The sequence below is a fragment of the Carcharodon carcharias genome, chromosome 23, assembly GCF_017639515.1.
Source record: "Carcharodon carcharias isolate sCarCar2 chromosome 23, sCarCar2.pri, whole genome shotgun sequence".
Taxonomy (NCBI): Eukaryota; Metazoa; Chordata; class Chondrichthyes; order Lamniformes; family Lamnidae; genus Carcharodon; species Carcharodon carcharias.
In genome coordinates, this window is record NC_054489.1 from 18622783 (window position 1) to 18637325 (window position 14543).

At 41.3% G+C, this 14543-nt stretch overlaps 1 protein-coding gene across 3 annotated transcripts; it reads right to left on the reverse strand.

Moving 5' to 3' along the window:
- Nucleotides 1–1299: 1299 nt before the first annotated feature.
- LOC121269065 (glucose-6-phosphatase catalytic subunit 1-like) lies at nucleotides 1300–5904 on the reverse strand. 3 transcript variants are annotated; one of them, XM_041173498.1, is made up of 5 exons: nucleotides 5675–5904; nucleotides 4091–4200; nucleotides 3889–3973; nucleotides 3358–3491; nucleotides 1300–2580 (listed from the first exon to the last, which is right to left on the reverse strand). In XM_041173498.1, exons 1-5 carry the CDS (start codon nucleotides 5902–5904, stop codon nucleotides 2069–2071), a joined length of 1071 nt encoding a protein of 356 aa, XP_041029432.1. In that variant the 3' UTR covers nucleotides 1300–2068. The 3 variants fall into 3 exon arrangements, with proteins under 3 accessions (XP_041029432.1, XP_041029431.1, XP_041029429.1); XM_041173497.1 differs by having other exon boundaries at nucleotides 3886–3973; XM_041173495.1 differs by having other exon boundaries at nucleotides 3358–3473; nucleotides 3868–3973.
- Nucleotides 5905–14543: the final 8639 nt, after the last annotated feature.

A 14543-nucleotide genomic window follows, 5' to 3' on the forward strand; every position in this document is an offset into this window, starting at 1 on the left:
CTGGATTTTGAAAAGTATAGATGAGCAGGGACCTGGTTGTCCATATACACGAATCCTTAGAAGTGGCAAGGAAGTTGATAAAGCATATGGGATACTTAGGTTTATAAATGGAGGAATGAAATGCAAAAGCAAAGAGACCTTGTTGGAACTTTATAAATAAGCCTCAGCTGGGGAATTGTTGGCAATTTTGAACACCACACTTCAGAAAAGATGTAAACGCCTTAGAAAGAATACAGAGAAAGTTTACAAGGATATTACCAGGGATGAGGGGCTTCAGTTGTGAGAAGAGGTTGAAAAAGTTAGTACTGTTCTCCTTGGAACAAAGAAGGTTAAGCAGTGACCAAACAGAGGTTTTCAAGCTGATGAGTGGTATGATAGGGAGAGAGAAAAAAAATTCTTCTGGCAATGCATCAATAATTAGAAGTCATAGATTCAAAATCATTGGCAAAAGGTCTGGTCCATCTTGATGTGGTCCACCAAGCCTGCTCTGCCATTCGATAAGATCATGGCTGATCCAACTGTGGTCTTAACTCTACTTTCTTGCCTGTCCCATATAACCCTTATCTCCCTTGACAAAGTTACAGTTCAGTGCTTCCTTAGAAAATATAGTGCACTTAAATGAATAACCCCCCAACTAGAGATGGTACGCTAACATACTACAGGTTAGGAATAGGAGCATAACCTTGCTTGCATCCATAAATAATTGTCCTCATTTTAACAAGAGAGCTCTAAGAGGAAGGAGTAATTGCTTCAGTCACCACTTATATGTTTTGAGCCTATGGGACTTCAAAAGTCAATTTTAAAACATAAAAACTTTGCTGTAGGTGCAAAATGTCAGTCATTCCTTGCTTTTTTTAAACATCTCTGATCTTGTAGCTAAGCTCTTATTGAGCCTAGGATGTGCCTGTTCACAATAATTAGACCTTGAGTAGCTTTAAAGGACATAGCTCAACCTAAGCGGCAGAATAATATGTGCCTATTGCATGGCATAATGTTCCTGTCCTTTGCATTGATACTGCAATGAAAGCCTAAGTGGATTCTTAGTGCGCACCAGGTGTCTTAACCACGCTGCTTGCACTACACCGCTTGTGTTGCTACCAGCTGGCCTATAGTAAGTGATAAAACAAATTCATTCACAAAATTAATTCTATAATAGAAAAAAACAGAAGGATCAGAAGCATTTGTCAATTTCTATTTTGGAAATTTTTAATAAACAAAATCAAACATTACAAGTTATACCATGAAAAGAAACTTAATTGTCATCATTTATTTCAAATTTAGTTTTATTCTTGTCACATACTTTATACCCTTCCTGAAACAAAAACACAATCACTAAAAATAAATAAATAACAATTCAAGATCTTGCCATGCTTCAAGGGTCTAAAATTCAATTATTTGTGAAGCCACTGACCAAATGTTAATACCAATGGAATACCACCTGCAGATGACATAAGACTGAATCCTCTTTTAAAATAGGCAGAGCCATTCTCTAATTTCCCGAGTCATCATTGAGAATGAGAAGAAGTAGGAACCATTGCCATTTCCAATTGATGCCATCAGAAAACGACTGCAACAGCTGGAGAAGTGACAAAGTGGGAATTGGTAAGGTTTGCAACGGGGAAGTTGACGGGGGTGGAGGCAGGGGAGAAGAGGCCCAAGGTTGTGGAGCAAAGGGCAGCCACTTAAATTCCGCCCCAGCTCCTCTGGTGTGAGCAGCTTTCCTGTGTCTGAATTCTGGCAAGTTAAAACGTGGAAGGGTGGAGCATATCACCCCCAAACCTGTCAACACCTCGATCCACTCATCCTATATCCCCCATCCATACTAAAGAGGTACTTAATAAAAAAATTACTGCCACAGATGTCAATCAGCTAACCAGCAGCAGGAAACCTCTGGCGAGTTACTTCTGCTCTATCTCAAAGAACATATAGTGGAAGTGAGTTTTGAGCAGAAAGATGTGCAGCATTTCTTATGTCATGTACATGAATCAGTTAAATGTAGACTGATTTTTTTTTAGGGTCCCCTGACCACTCACCTTAATACCTGTGATAACGTTTCATTTTCAGAAATCTATAGGAGCTTCTTTCCCTCGCGGTTTATAAGTTGAGAGATACAGTACGGTACAAATGCCACGGCTACCAGAGGCACTGCAGCACTTTTACAGAAAGACAGTAAGTAAAAGAGGAATTCTCTCTGTGTCGGGGGCTTCATAGAGTCAAACAGGTGCAGGATGATCAAGGACGTCACAATGCAACTTAGTCTGAAGCTGAACTGCTGGCCTCTCTTTCCTTTGCGGCTTTCCACATAAATAGGGGAGTTGAGAGCTAATCCCAATCCAAACAGGGCTCCCATGTTCCTGACCAGACCAGCGAAGGGAGTGCTGTCAATGTGGACCCATTCTGCTCGGGCGCACCATCTCTGGGCTTTCTCCACGGACCACAGCAGATCCACTCCCACCAATTTCAACAGCAGATAAAAGCCCAGAGCGAAGGAAAACAGGGAGAGGGTGATCTTCAGATACTGCTTGAAGGTTACGTTGTAGATTGCATTAATTCGACAAAATATTTCAGCCACAACCATCCCTGAACACAAAATAATACAACATTTAGCATTGAGGAGAATCAGTGAAGTTCCTCAAATCAGTACAAAGCCTCACATTAATAAATTAACCCAAAAGAAATACAGACCTGTATATGTATGTTAACTTCTCACCAAGGTCACTTCTTTCTGGTGACTGTATAGGTCAAATTATGTTTCTATTATATTGGGTTAATACTTTTCCTGTGGCTTTTATGGGTGTTAAGTTCTGTGGCTGAGAAATTCAACTTGCATTCCAAATGGGTGCAAAACCAATCGGGTGAAAGCCAGCACCAAATTTGGCCTGAAGTGTTGTTGGTGATCTGCAGGCTAGTGAAAAACCAAGGCCCCGCAACAGCTCACTATATGAAGATGTAGGTGAGGGACAGGGGGTTATCAGAAAATAACAGGAGGTTGGGCCTGGGAGTGGGTGATACAATCCTTGGAGGGGCCCCAAACACACTGGCAGTGAGCCAGAGTAGTGGTGGTGCTCCTTCAGCAATGGACATGAGCCAGGATAGAAGTATATAGTTTCCATTCATTCTGATCATAAAAATATAATCACCATCAACTGCAAATATCTAGAAATGTCCTTATTTAATAGTACAATTGAGACTTAAATTAAATTATAGATTATATATGACATGGCACTATTTACATTATTTATGATCCAGTACTTATAGTTTATCAAAATAAAATTCTAATACCTTGCTAGTTGAAATATTAAAGAACCATAATATCTTTTATAGAAAATTGTGACCTGTAAGTAATATGCCACTGACCTGAAATGACCCCCAGACAGACCTGGTGTGGGAAATGAGTGGCCACAAACACTCTGGATACACAGACACAGACCTGCATCATCCAGAATACAGTCCAAAGGACAGCACGAAGACACCTGTAACATAAAGGAAATCTTAGCACAAAGCAGCACTGAGTATCAGTGTTTAATTAATTCCCTCAGTTCAATTTTAACTCATCTCCAGCTTTGGGTGGATGAGATTTCAGAAACTCACCCCCACTCCAGAAATGAAACCTGGGGTATTATAACACCTGGACCTCACTTAAATCCCACCTGCCAACTTCCAGATTTATGGTGGTCCCTACACACCGAAACATCCACATCTGACCATGGGTTACTGTGACTAAGCTGTATAATGCATGTTGATCAATGCTCTCATTCAAATTCATTCAATCATGCGTATATGTAAAGCAACTTTTTCTAACCGTTTCTAACCATAGCTTGATATTGCAGACCTCAAGAACCAACAAATCCATGTCGTAAGACTCACCAGTTTTGGATGTAGTGCTGCTTATTCTGAAGTGTGCTGGTCAGAAATGCTGTCACCATCACATACCAAACCCCAGCTGACCCCATGGCGTGACCCGAGGGGCTTCCTGAAATGGACAAGGTTTGGGGTCAAGTTTACATCAGGAACACGGAAGAAAATCCAATTTTTGGTTTATTGAGATCAACAGTTTCTATTATTTGGAAATATGCTGGCCTCTCAGTACCTGGCCCTGTTTCACAGGTGATGGGGTATTGCTCTAATACAGGAAAAGATGAGTTGACATAGTAGGATGTTTCACGAACCCACCAGTAAGGTCTCTGGCCAAATAATATCCTGCAAAACAAACATGAAGATGAATTTTCAGATGTGAGATGAGGAGAGGTGCCTATTACTGGGCCAGTTCTTACGATCCATAATACACTGCCTGAAAAGGCGGTGGAAGTTAATTCAATAACAACTTTCCAAAGAAAGTTGGCTATATACTTGAAAATCAAACATTAGCTACACAATGGGTAAAGAGCAGGGGACTGGGGCTAATTAGATAGCTGTTTCAAATGGCCAGCAAAGGACAATGGGCTGAATGGTCTCCTGTGCTCTATCTTTCTAATCTTCTATGAAGATTATGACACTTTATGACACGGTCTATACGAAAAAATATTTTACATCGGTAGGTGATACTCATGCTGGGATTTGTTTGCATTATTGCTCAAGGGGTTTTTCCTCCTTGGATGAGCATTGACATGGGTGTTGGCAGGGTAGTCTGTGAAAGAGAGCCACAGCTGAGCTGATTTCATATTTCTAGCATCCGCAGTATTTTGCTTTCATTTGAGTGCCTCAGTCTCCTCACCTCGTGCTCAGCCCCTTTCAAAATGACACCTGCCTCATCATGGGGATTAATAGATCCCATTCTGAGGCAGTTAGAGCCCTGTTAAAGTCAGTTGATGCAAGTTGAAATGGACACCTTCTCCTCCCGCAGGCTGAAATCCCATTAACTCGAACATCCTGTTTGTTATTTGAGAATTAGATTTGCTGCCTCATATGACTTGCAATCTGAACTCCTGATGCAGTGGAGGAGAGGATGTTGGTTGACTTTTCACATGACTCATGGCTGCCCATGTAACTGCTCAGCAGTGGAGCTGTAAGGCATGTAGCAGCTGTCACTGTGGATCGCACAGATTGAGTGAGGTCAGGAGGTCAGGTGCTCTATCTTCCCATGGTTGCACATAAGTTCAACTTACAGGAAGGCAGCAGGAGACGGTCGCTTTGGGGAAACTGTTATTTCAAGCTCAGGGTTCCTCAGTGCTATCTGTATTCTGTGAGTTTACCACAACATACAGTAAATGTTTAACATGCAAAAGTGACAATAACCTTTCGATCAATGCCAATCATGGCCCAAGAAACTTAAACAAATCTATATCTGTTACTCAAAAAGTTTAGTAAATATGCACCAAATGAGGTGTCAGCATACATTAGTGTGTGGTGGGATACACACGTGGCCAGAGTATGGGAAATGGACAACTAAAGCTGAGGAAAGCTTCATGTGGAAACTGATATGGTAGAGCCAGCTTTAAGCTCGCAAAAGGTAAGTCAACAACAGAGAAGGGAAAAACAAATATTCTAACATGAAACTTGGGCTTACTGTTGACAGATTGGAGGGGCAATATAGAGGCAGTCAGCATTGTCAGGTGTGACAATGCATGCATGCTGCACTTCAGTCCTTCCTACCCTATGTTGCCTGACAATCAAAGCCTAGAATTCCTTTCAGGCCTCCAAAGGCATTTGATGGAGTTAGTCAGAAAATACTTACCATTTAAAGATGAGGTTGAGCCAGTCTCCAACGACTGCCACCCAGATGAGTTTGATGCCCACTGCTTCACACAGGTGGAACCAGATGGGAAAGAAAACAAAGAAAGTATTTCTCAGGTCAGCAGCAAAAGAGATAAAAGTGAACCAGCTCTGGGAATCCTTGTAATTCAACTGTAGATACTGCACCAGTTCTACCCCTGAGCTGTGGAGCAGGTCCATCCCAGTGTCCATTCCGTGCTTGTTCAGAAATGATCAAGGAGTCCAGCGGAGTTGCCTATTTCTCTCGTTTCTTATCTTTACCGCTTCTCGACTTGTTGCCTGAAACTCTCTTCACTGTGTCAGTTATATACAACTGCCAGCAGAACAACCCATGTCCATAAAGTGATCTTTGGACTTGTAAAATTGACCCAAAGTCAATGAGTGCTGTAATGACATTTCAAACTGACGCAAATGAGCTTAGGACATTCACACTGAATGCCTTTGGTATCTGGCTTATTGATTCATCAAATATACTTTGAAATTGGACAATAAACAGCAAATTTTAGGTTTCTTCAGTTCAATCAATTCAATGCAATTGTTTTATTATAGTTTTCTTTTCATCTTTCTTGGGCTTTGAAGTGACTAAAATCTAATTTTGATTTCAACTACAAATGTGAAAGGCCGGTGCCATGTGCAGCAGAGTGGTTTGTAACTTCGTTAGCAGCTTCTCTTCTGATCTTGACAGTAGCTCCATTGTTGTCAGCAATAGCAGTTCAAAAAACCTAAACCATAAATCAATAAGAAGAAGGATGGCTTTTTGTAGTCACCACAGATTGCATTAACGAGGTTTAATTCTGCGGTGTTTACACGTGCACTACAACCCTCCATAATCAATCTCCATTCTCTTCAGGTTTCACAGTGAACGGACTGTGCACTGTCAGGCTGTACAGTGGCTACACTCTTAAAGTATGTCATCCAGTGCAAAGCACTTTGGAGCACCTTGATTGTTACATAATCAGAATTAGGATTGAGAATCCATATAATCTATGATTTTTATGGATGCATATTTTTAAAAAGTTCTGTCTAAGATTAGAGTTGCACATAATGTCCCCTGGGTATCCTAACTTTCTCCCCCTTTAATTCTTTGTCCTCCTTGAGACATGTAAGCCTTGATGATGACAGTTGACAAGCTATTGGAATGTGGGGACACCACAAACGAGTCTGATCCTGTATTCATTTGTAATCCATTGACACACATATTTCAGTAAATACATTTCGATGGTGGTTAGGAATACAGTGTTTGGGCAATTCTTCTCTTCAGTCCAGGGAGATCAATTGCTATCAGCATTCTCATGCCCTGCAGATCAGCTAAACGCCAATGGGCAAACCTGTAAACCGTTGGCTCAGCACATTTCCACACAGATAAAAAGTGCACTTTTTATTTACTCTTTCATGGGATGTGGCCAGCATTTAATGCCCATCCCTAATTGCCCTTGAGGGGGTGGTGGTGAGCTGCCTTCTTGAACCACTGCAGTCCATGTGGTGTAGGTACATCCACAGTGCTGTTAGGGAGGGAGTTCCAGGATTTTAATCCAGCGACAGTGAAAGAACTGTGATTTAGTTCCAAGTCAGGATGGTGAGTGGCTCGGAGGGGAACTTGCAGGTGGTGGTGTTCCCATGCATCTGCTGCCCTTGCCCTCCTAGGTGATAGAGGTCACGGATTTGGAAGGTGCTGTCGAAGGAACTTTAGTGAGTTGCTGCAGTGTATCTTGTAGATGGTACACACTGCAGCCACTGTGCGTCAGTGGTGGAGGGAGTGGATGTTGAAGGTGATGGATGGGGTGCCAATTTCCCTCAGAGGCCATTAATAAGAGATGTTCTTATAATGAATTGGACAAGATGTCTATCTCATAACTATTGAATGTATTTTACAGTTCTAATAGCTTGAATTAAGAGTAAATAATAGGTAACCAATTAGAAGGAGGAAGCATGCATTTTCTATTGATACAATAATGATGGGGGTGGGTGGTGGTGCGGTGGGGGGATGGTGGTGGCGGAGTGGTATTGTCACTGGACTGGTAATCCAGAGACCCAGGGTAATGCTCTGGGAACCATGGCAGAAGGTGGAATTTGAATTCAATAAAAATCTGGAATTAAAAGTCATGATGACCATGAAACTATTGTCAACTGTTGTAAAAACTAATGTCCTTTAGGGAAGGAAATCTGCCGTCCTTACCTGATCTGGCCTATATGTGACTCCAGACCCCCACAGCAATGTGGTTGACTCTCATATGCCCTCTGAACAAGGGCAATTAGGGATAGGCAATAAATACTGGCCCTGCCACTGATGCCCACATCCAATGAATGAATAAAAAAAAAATGTTGCATTTTTAACATAGTAAAACATCTAAAGGTTCCTCACGGGAGTGTAATCAAAGAAAATCTGATGCTGAGGAGAGATTGGACCAGGTGACCAAAGGTTTGATCAAAGAGGTAAGAGTTAAGGATCAGCTGGGGTTACATCTCGAAATAGGAATAGGACTGTCCACATAACAGAGAAATTTGGACTTGCAGTACTCACATTATACACTAGGTGGCTTAATCTGCCCTATCCTTACGAATAGTCCCACAAACTAGGAACGTACAAAACAGCCAGGTTCAACTGTACTTTAAAGCTCTTCCAAAACTGCTGTGTTCCCAATGTTGATTACTGTGCAGTGATCGCCTGCTGAAAGTGTCCATTCACATGGGCAATTAACTTTAACCTGCAAATTGAAAATCTGGGGTACCTAGTAAAAAATCAAGGGTGAGGGGTCAAAATCAGTGACGTTTTATTTATGCTATCATTTAGAATGCTCAAATAATTCAATTTATCAGTAGATGAAAGTAGAAAATCTATTGAAATTGGTGTTTTTCAAGTTGGGACCAAAAACAACTGAAATCTTTAATCCTAACATTTTCTGGCTCAATTTAAAAATAACAGTAGTACTTGGATTCAGAGAGCTCCTAATGATGTGGAATATCTCCAAGTGCCTCACACAATGAGGCAGTTTTCAAATATAGGAAGCATGGACTAATGTAACAACATACTTAAAGTCTCGCACTAAACTGAGATACTATTTGCCTTTGGCTCTGACCCTCACTAACTTTCCAACCTCCTCCAGGCTCTACATCTCTGTCTGAGCCCTCAACCCTTCCAAAACGGGTCTTACGGTAAATTATTACATCTGAAAAAAACAGGGAAAGACCATCCCACCCATACAGCCTACATGCACTATCAATCCACCCAGTCACATAATTTCCTGTGAGAGGCAAAATCAAAAGAAGAGAAAAAAAAGTCTTAGACCAATTTAGGAAGATAAATCCTTCTCTGACTTCAAATCAAATAAGCTCACAGAGAGTGGGTAACTGATATCAATAATTACAACTACCCACCTTTTATATAAATTCCACTTTCAATAATTCATCAGCCTTGCTTTTCCAGGCCTACAGTGAATCCATACTTAGTGCATGTTTTGCTCATCTATTCCAGTGGTCTGTGTGAAAAGAAATGCTTCTTGGTCTTGTAGATAGGAGTAAACTGTTCCTGTTGGCGGAAGGATTGAAAATATGAGGATACTGATTTAAGGTGATTGGCAAAAGAGGCATGAGGAAACACTTTTTTATGCAGCAAATGGTTAGGATCTGGAATGCACTGCCTGAGAGTGTGGTACAGGCAGATTCATTCATGATCTAAGAAAGAGAATTAGTAATTGCCTGAAGAGAAAAAACATTGCAGGGCCACAGAGAAAGGTAGGGGATTGGGACTAAGTGAGTTGCCCTTGCAGAGAACTGGCATGACTACGACAAGCCAACTGGCCACCTTCTAACCACCCTATGATTTGATAATTGCTAAATTTGATAAATATTAATGGTCGCAACATAAATCTCTGTAGGATTTCACTATGGACCAAATCCGATTCAAGGCTACTTTCCATTAATTGCCGACACTCAGCCTATGATGCTGGGGCCAATTTGATGCCCAGTGTAAAATCTGTTGACCAATTCCTGCTGAATGAAACCTTACCTAACAGTCTTCCAAACACCGTTTGATTAAAGGTTTTCTGGAAGTTAAGGGACACAAGATCTAGAGGGCCAGTTTTGTCAGCTCTTCAAACAATTCGACCAAGTTAGTAAAGCAGGACCTCCCTTTGCAAAAGCCCTTAAAAACTATTAGACTCAAAGTGGTTGTACAAGTCATCTCTGACTCCAATTCTGACTTCCATCCTTAAACATTGGCAGTTAGTATATGAGTAATTGGATAACGGGGAACACTTCGCTCATTACAGGACAGATTTGTCAATGGCTTGAAACACAGCCCTAATTGTTACTCAATGGGTTAATGTCATCAGATTCAGTATTGCGAGCTTTATAAGGGCCCTAATTCCAGCAAGGTCTTTTCTGCATTGACCTCCCAATATTGAATTTTACTAGCACTTCTATCTGTCACCATATGATAAAGTGAGATACCCTGTTCCTTTAAGAAAATGCAAGTGTACTGATCATGTGACAGTCCTGATGAATCACTGTGCAGCATGGGCAACTGGGAACTGTAGGTTTAGTTCTGGAGGTTTCTGAGTGAGCACATATGATCTGGTGCTCTGCCCTATGTCTCAATAAACCATCACTATTAATTCTTATATCAGTTTCTCCCTGTTATTGATTGCAAGCGGCAATTGGTGAGAATATAGGAAGGCGTGCAGTTAGATTCGGTTGGCCAACGAACTCATTTACCCAAGACATAAACTGGTGACGAGGATAAAGAACAAAACAAAATAAATTTCAAGACAGGTAAGCAAAGCATTGGAAAGAGCACCTGTACTTACCTTATAAACTAGACGACAGTCAGCAATAGGAGTAGAAAGTAGTGCTGCAGTTTAAAATTTAAAAAAACCTGCAGAATCTCGATCACGGGGATCCACCAAAACTCAAAAAGAACGTGAATCCCAGCAGAGAAAAGCCAACAGCTGCAGAGACAGAGTTTAAATAAAGGTGACTGCTCTTAAATCAACAATGCATTTAAACTGGTAAATACGTGAAAAATGGCTATGGACAGAAAATAATGAGAGCCCAGCGAGAGGACAACCCTGTGAAAGACTACAAGAGACCCCAGCGAGAGGACAACCCTGTGAAAGGCTACAAGAGACCCCAGCGAGAGGACAACCCTGTGAAAGGCTACAAGAGACCCCAGCAAGAGGACAACCCTGTGAAAGGCTACAAGAGACCCCAGCGAGAGGACAACTCCGCGGGAAGCCAAACACCTAAATTCATCATTACCTGGAAAGCCTATCGGAAGTGCAGTCCCCTTGCAGTCAGTCATTCACAATGCTGTGGTTTGGGCATGTCGATCCATTTGACCCCATGGCAAATGACTGGTCTCAGTATGTCAAACGCCTAGCATTCTTTTTTACTGCTAACAACATCACGAGGGAGGAGAATAGGAGGGCGATTCTTTTGTCCTCATGCAGGAGCAAAATGTACATACCGATCCGCAGCCTCATGTCACCTAGTGCCCCAGACTCGAAGACTTTCGACAAGTTAATAAAAATTGTACAGAGCCACTCAAGACTAAAACCCTCAGTCACTATGCAGCGCTTCAAGTTCAATTCAAGGAATAGGCTTCTAGGGGTGACAATAACTGACTATGTGGCCGTGTTAAAGGCATTAACTGAGCACTGCAAATTCGGAATGTCCATTGATGATATGTTGAGAGATGGGTTGATATGTGGGATTGGAGATGATACTATCCAAAGGCGTTTGCTAACCAAACCTAGTCTGGACTTCAATAAGGCATTAGAATTAGCTACCGCGATGGAGAGTGCTGTTAGAAATTCCAAAGTTATTAAAGAGGCACAAAATGACGCCGTGCATCTGGTTGAGCGGGACAATCTGGTAACAAAAGGCGTGACTTCAGACTCCACGGAAAGGTGGGAAACGCTTTCTAGCTTCAGACCATTGAAAAACAACGGTACTGCAGTGAAAACCCATAACTTGAATGAGAGAAATACATCCAGGCCTCCAGTGAGCAAGTGACAACTTAAACAAGTCAGGTGCTTTCTCTGCCACTGCTATGGCCACATAAGGCAGCACTGCAGAGAAAGGCTAAAACAACATTATTAAGCCAGAAGAAAAAAATCATGAAATATGCCTCATGGAAGAACCAGAAGAAATAGAATCAGACATCCATTCATTATATTAACCTCAAAGTGTGTAGAATCAAGCCAATCCAAGTAGTCATTACAGTTAACGGACAACCTATTAAGATGGAAGTTGGTACTAGAATGTTGATGTCTGTCATTGACGGGTATACATTTAGATATCTGAGTAAAGCAACCCATCCTTTGAAATTAGAAGTTTCGAATACAAAGCTGAGGACATACACCAGCGAAGAAATAAACGTGAAAGGGGTATGTCAGGTCAAGCTGTAGAATGAGGAACAGTCCCCAAAATTACCCCTATTTTGTAATGTCAGCCAGGGGACCAAGAATTCTCGGAAGGAACTGGCTGGGAAATTTTGAGGGCCCGCTAAGTGCCCAATTTGAAACCAGAAGTATTGCTTCATGAAAAAATTAGTATGCAAAGACCCAATGGGTGAAGCCCTAAGTGTTACACCAGGACAGAGCTCAAGCTGAAATCAGCATCCTTCGAAAGGAAATGGAAAATCTATTAAAGGACCTTTGTGCATTACAAAATTCAATCAGCTCTCAATTTGTGCCACGACAAAGATATGAAAAAGAAAAGGAAGAGTTAAGCCTGTCTCTGGCTGAGTTGAGGAATTAATTAGCTGAGAAGGGGCAACAATATGCAATTCTCCAGGAAACTATTGACGAGAATAGGAAAGATTCGGAAGAGCTGAAGCAGCAACTGCGTAAAAGTTCTGAAGTTTTAAAGCTAGAAGGCCCTAAATTTTAAGAAGAGCTCTCAGAAAACCCAACTGCTGAGCTCATTCACGTTCAGCTCCCGCCTGAGTCTAGTCCAGCCAATAGCAAAATTAAAGAGAAGGCAGAGATAGGGGTCAGTGCTACCAAGAAAACGTTATGCAGGAAGAAAAAGAAGAATTATTGACAGTCCTCGGAAAGAAAAACTAATTTTTTTTCCCTTTCCCTCTTTCTCCTCACACACCAGCTCATCGCTGTATTGCTTTGTGCTTCTTGTCCTTTATCTGTTTCAGCTTGGAGGGGAGGGGCAGCAGGAGTGAACGTGACTACACCCAGAAGATGGTGAAATCACCCGCTGAGGGACATAGTGGGAAACTGCCCCTGAAAAGGTGGTCTCAGAAACACCAGCCGAGGTTGTTGGGCTGCAACACTCAACCTGTCAATGAAGGCCTCCTGAGAGACTTTACCTGTAAATAGTTATTCTGTAAATAGTTAATGTGTTTTAAGCTTGTTAACTGTATTTTAAATAAAGGGGAAGGAATGTGGTATGGTGAGGTACCCTGATCCTTTAAAAGAATGCAAGTATACTGATCGTGTGACCGCACTGACGGATCACTGTATAGCGCAAGCAACTGGGAACTGTCAGTCTAGTTCTGGAGGTCTCTAAGTGAGCACGTATGATCTGGTGCTTTGCCCTATGTCTCAATAAATCATCACTGTTTATTCTTACATCAGTTTCTTCCTGTTATTGATTGCAAGCAGCAATTGAGGAGAACATAGGAAGGTGTGAAGCTAGAGTTTGGCTGGCCAACAAAATCATTTACCCAAGACATAAAATACCACGCACAACGTAGCATTATTTTCAGTCATGTAAATAGATGCAAAGTATTTTTTTAATACTTCAGCCATGTCATGATTTTACACTGTAACCTGCGCTACCGAATGCCTCAAAGATCCTCTCCAGTCCTTAGTCATTCTCTAACTCCTGACAAAACATAAAAATACCTTACTCTCATTACCACATATGTCCATAATTCTTTTTTCACTGTTCTTTTCATTCTTCGGTTTCCCTTCTGCAGCAATGTTGAAGATCCTGTGGTTAACAGTTCACAATAATGGGTATAGTCTAGTCTTTTCTGTGGTTGGGTCAGAACTTGGAGGACACAATGGCCATGAAAGGCCTACAGTACCGCAGGCCCCATCTGTCCCCTCTGACTCTTACTTAGGAGCATATGGAGGCCCCCATGATGTCCAGACTAACACAGTTCTTTATCTATTGCCAGAATGCAGGTCCAGTCTACTCTTGTGGCCTCCTAGCATTTAACCACAGAGTGGGAATCTTAGGCTTAGGAACAGCTCTCCAGCCTGTACTCTCAGCTGGAGCTGTACATGGTGATGGGAAATGAAAAGAGTAAAATAAATTAATATAAAATAAAATACCACAAAAAGTTAAAACAAATGACAAACAAAACAACATTATTGTTTTTGAAATATTTATTATAATAAAACACTGAAAACAAAACAATTACTCAAAGGCATGCACAATGAAAAAGATAAAATGGTAGAATATTGTTAATTTAGCTAAGTGATCTTTATGCACTTAACAGTTGTTTTCTCTATGAAAAAGACCACCTATATAAAATAAATAACTGTTCGCCCCACCGTCAGAAAATAAACTATATCACAATGCACAGGTGCTGAGTTGAGACATGTACATTTTCAAATCCTTTTCTTACAGTACAAGTTTTAAAGGGTTGGATCCTGTCAATTTGAAGATCTTGACCAAGATTATCTGGTAATGAGTAAAATGTTTCCCTTTATCCAATTATTCGTGTGAAACAAGGTAATTAGAACATGGAATGATAGAAAGGTGATATAACCTTCTGTTCCCTGAAGCATACTTCACAGGGACCAACTGCCTCCAGTCCCATACTGAATTGGCCATTATTTCATGTGTAAGAATATAGGCTGAAT

Coding starts and splice junctions, on each gene's coding strand:
- LOC121269065 (XM_041173497.1), bottom strand. CDS start 5,904: ATGGACACTGGGATGGACCTGCTCCACAGCTCAGGGGTAGAACTGGTG. Junction 3,974..4,090: donor CACCTGTGAAACAGGGCCAG/GTACTGAGAGGC, acceptor TGTCCATTTCAG/GAAGCCCCTCGGGTCACGCC. Junction 2,581..3,357: donor CTGTCTGGGGGTCATTTCAG/GTCAGTGGCATA, acceptor TTTTGTGTTCAG/GGATGGTTGTGGCTGAAATA.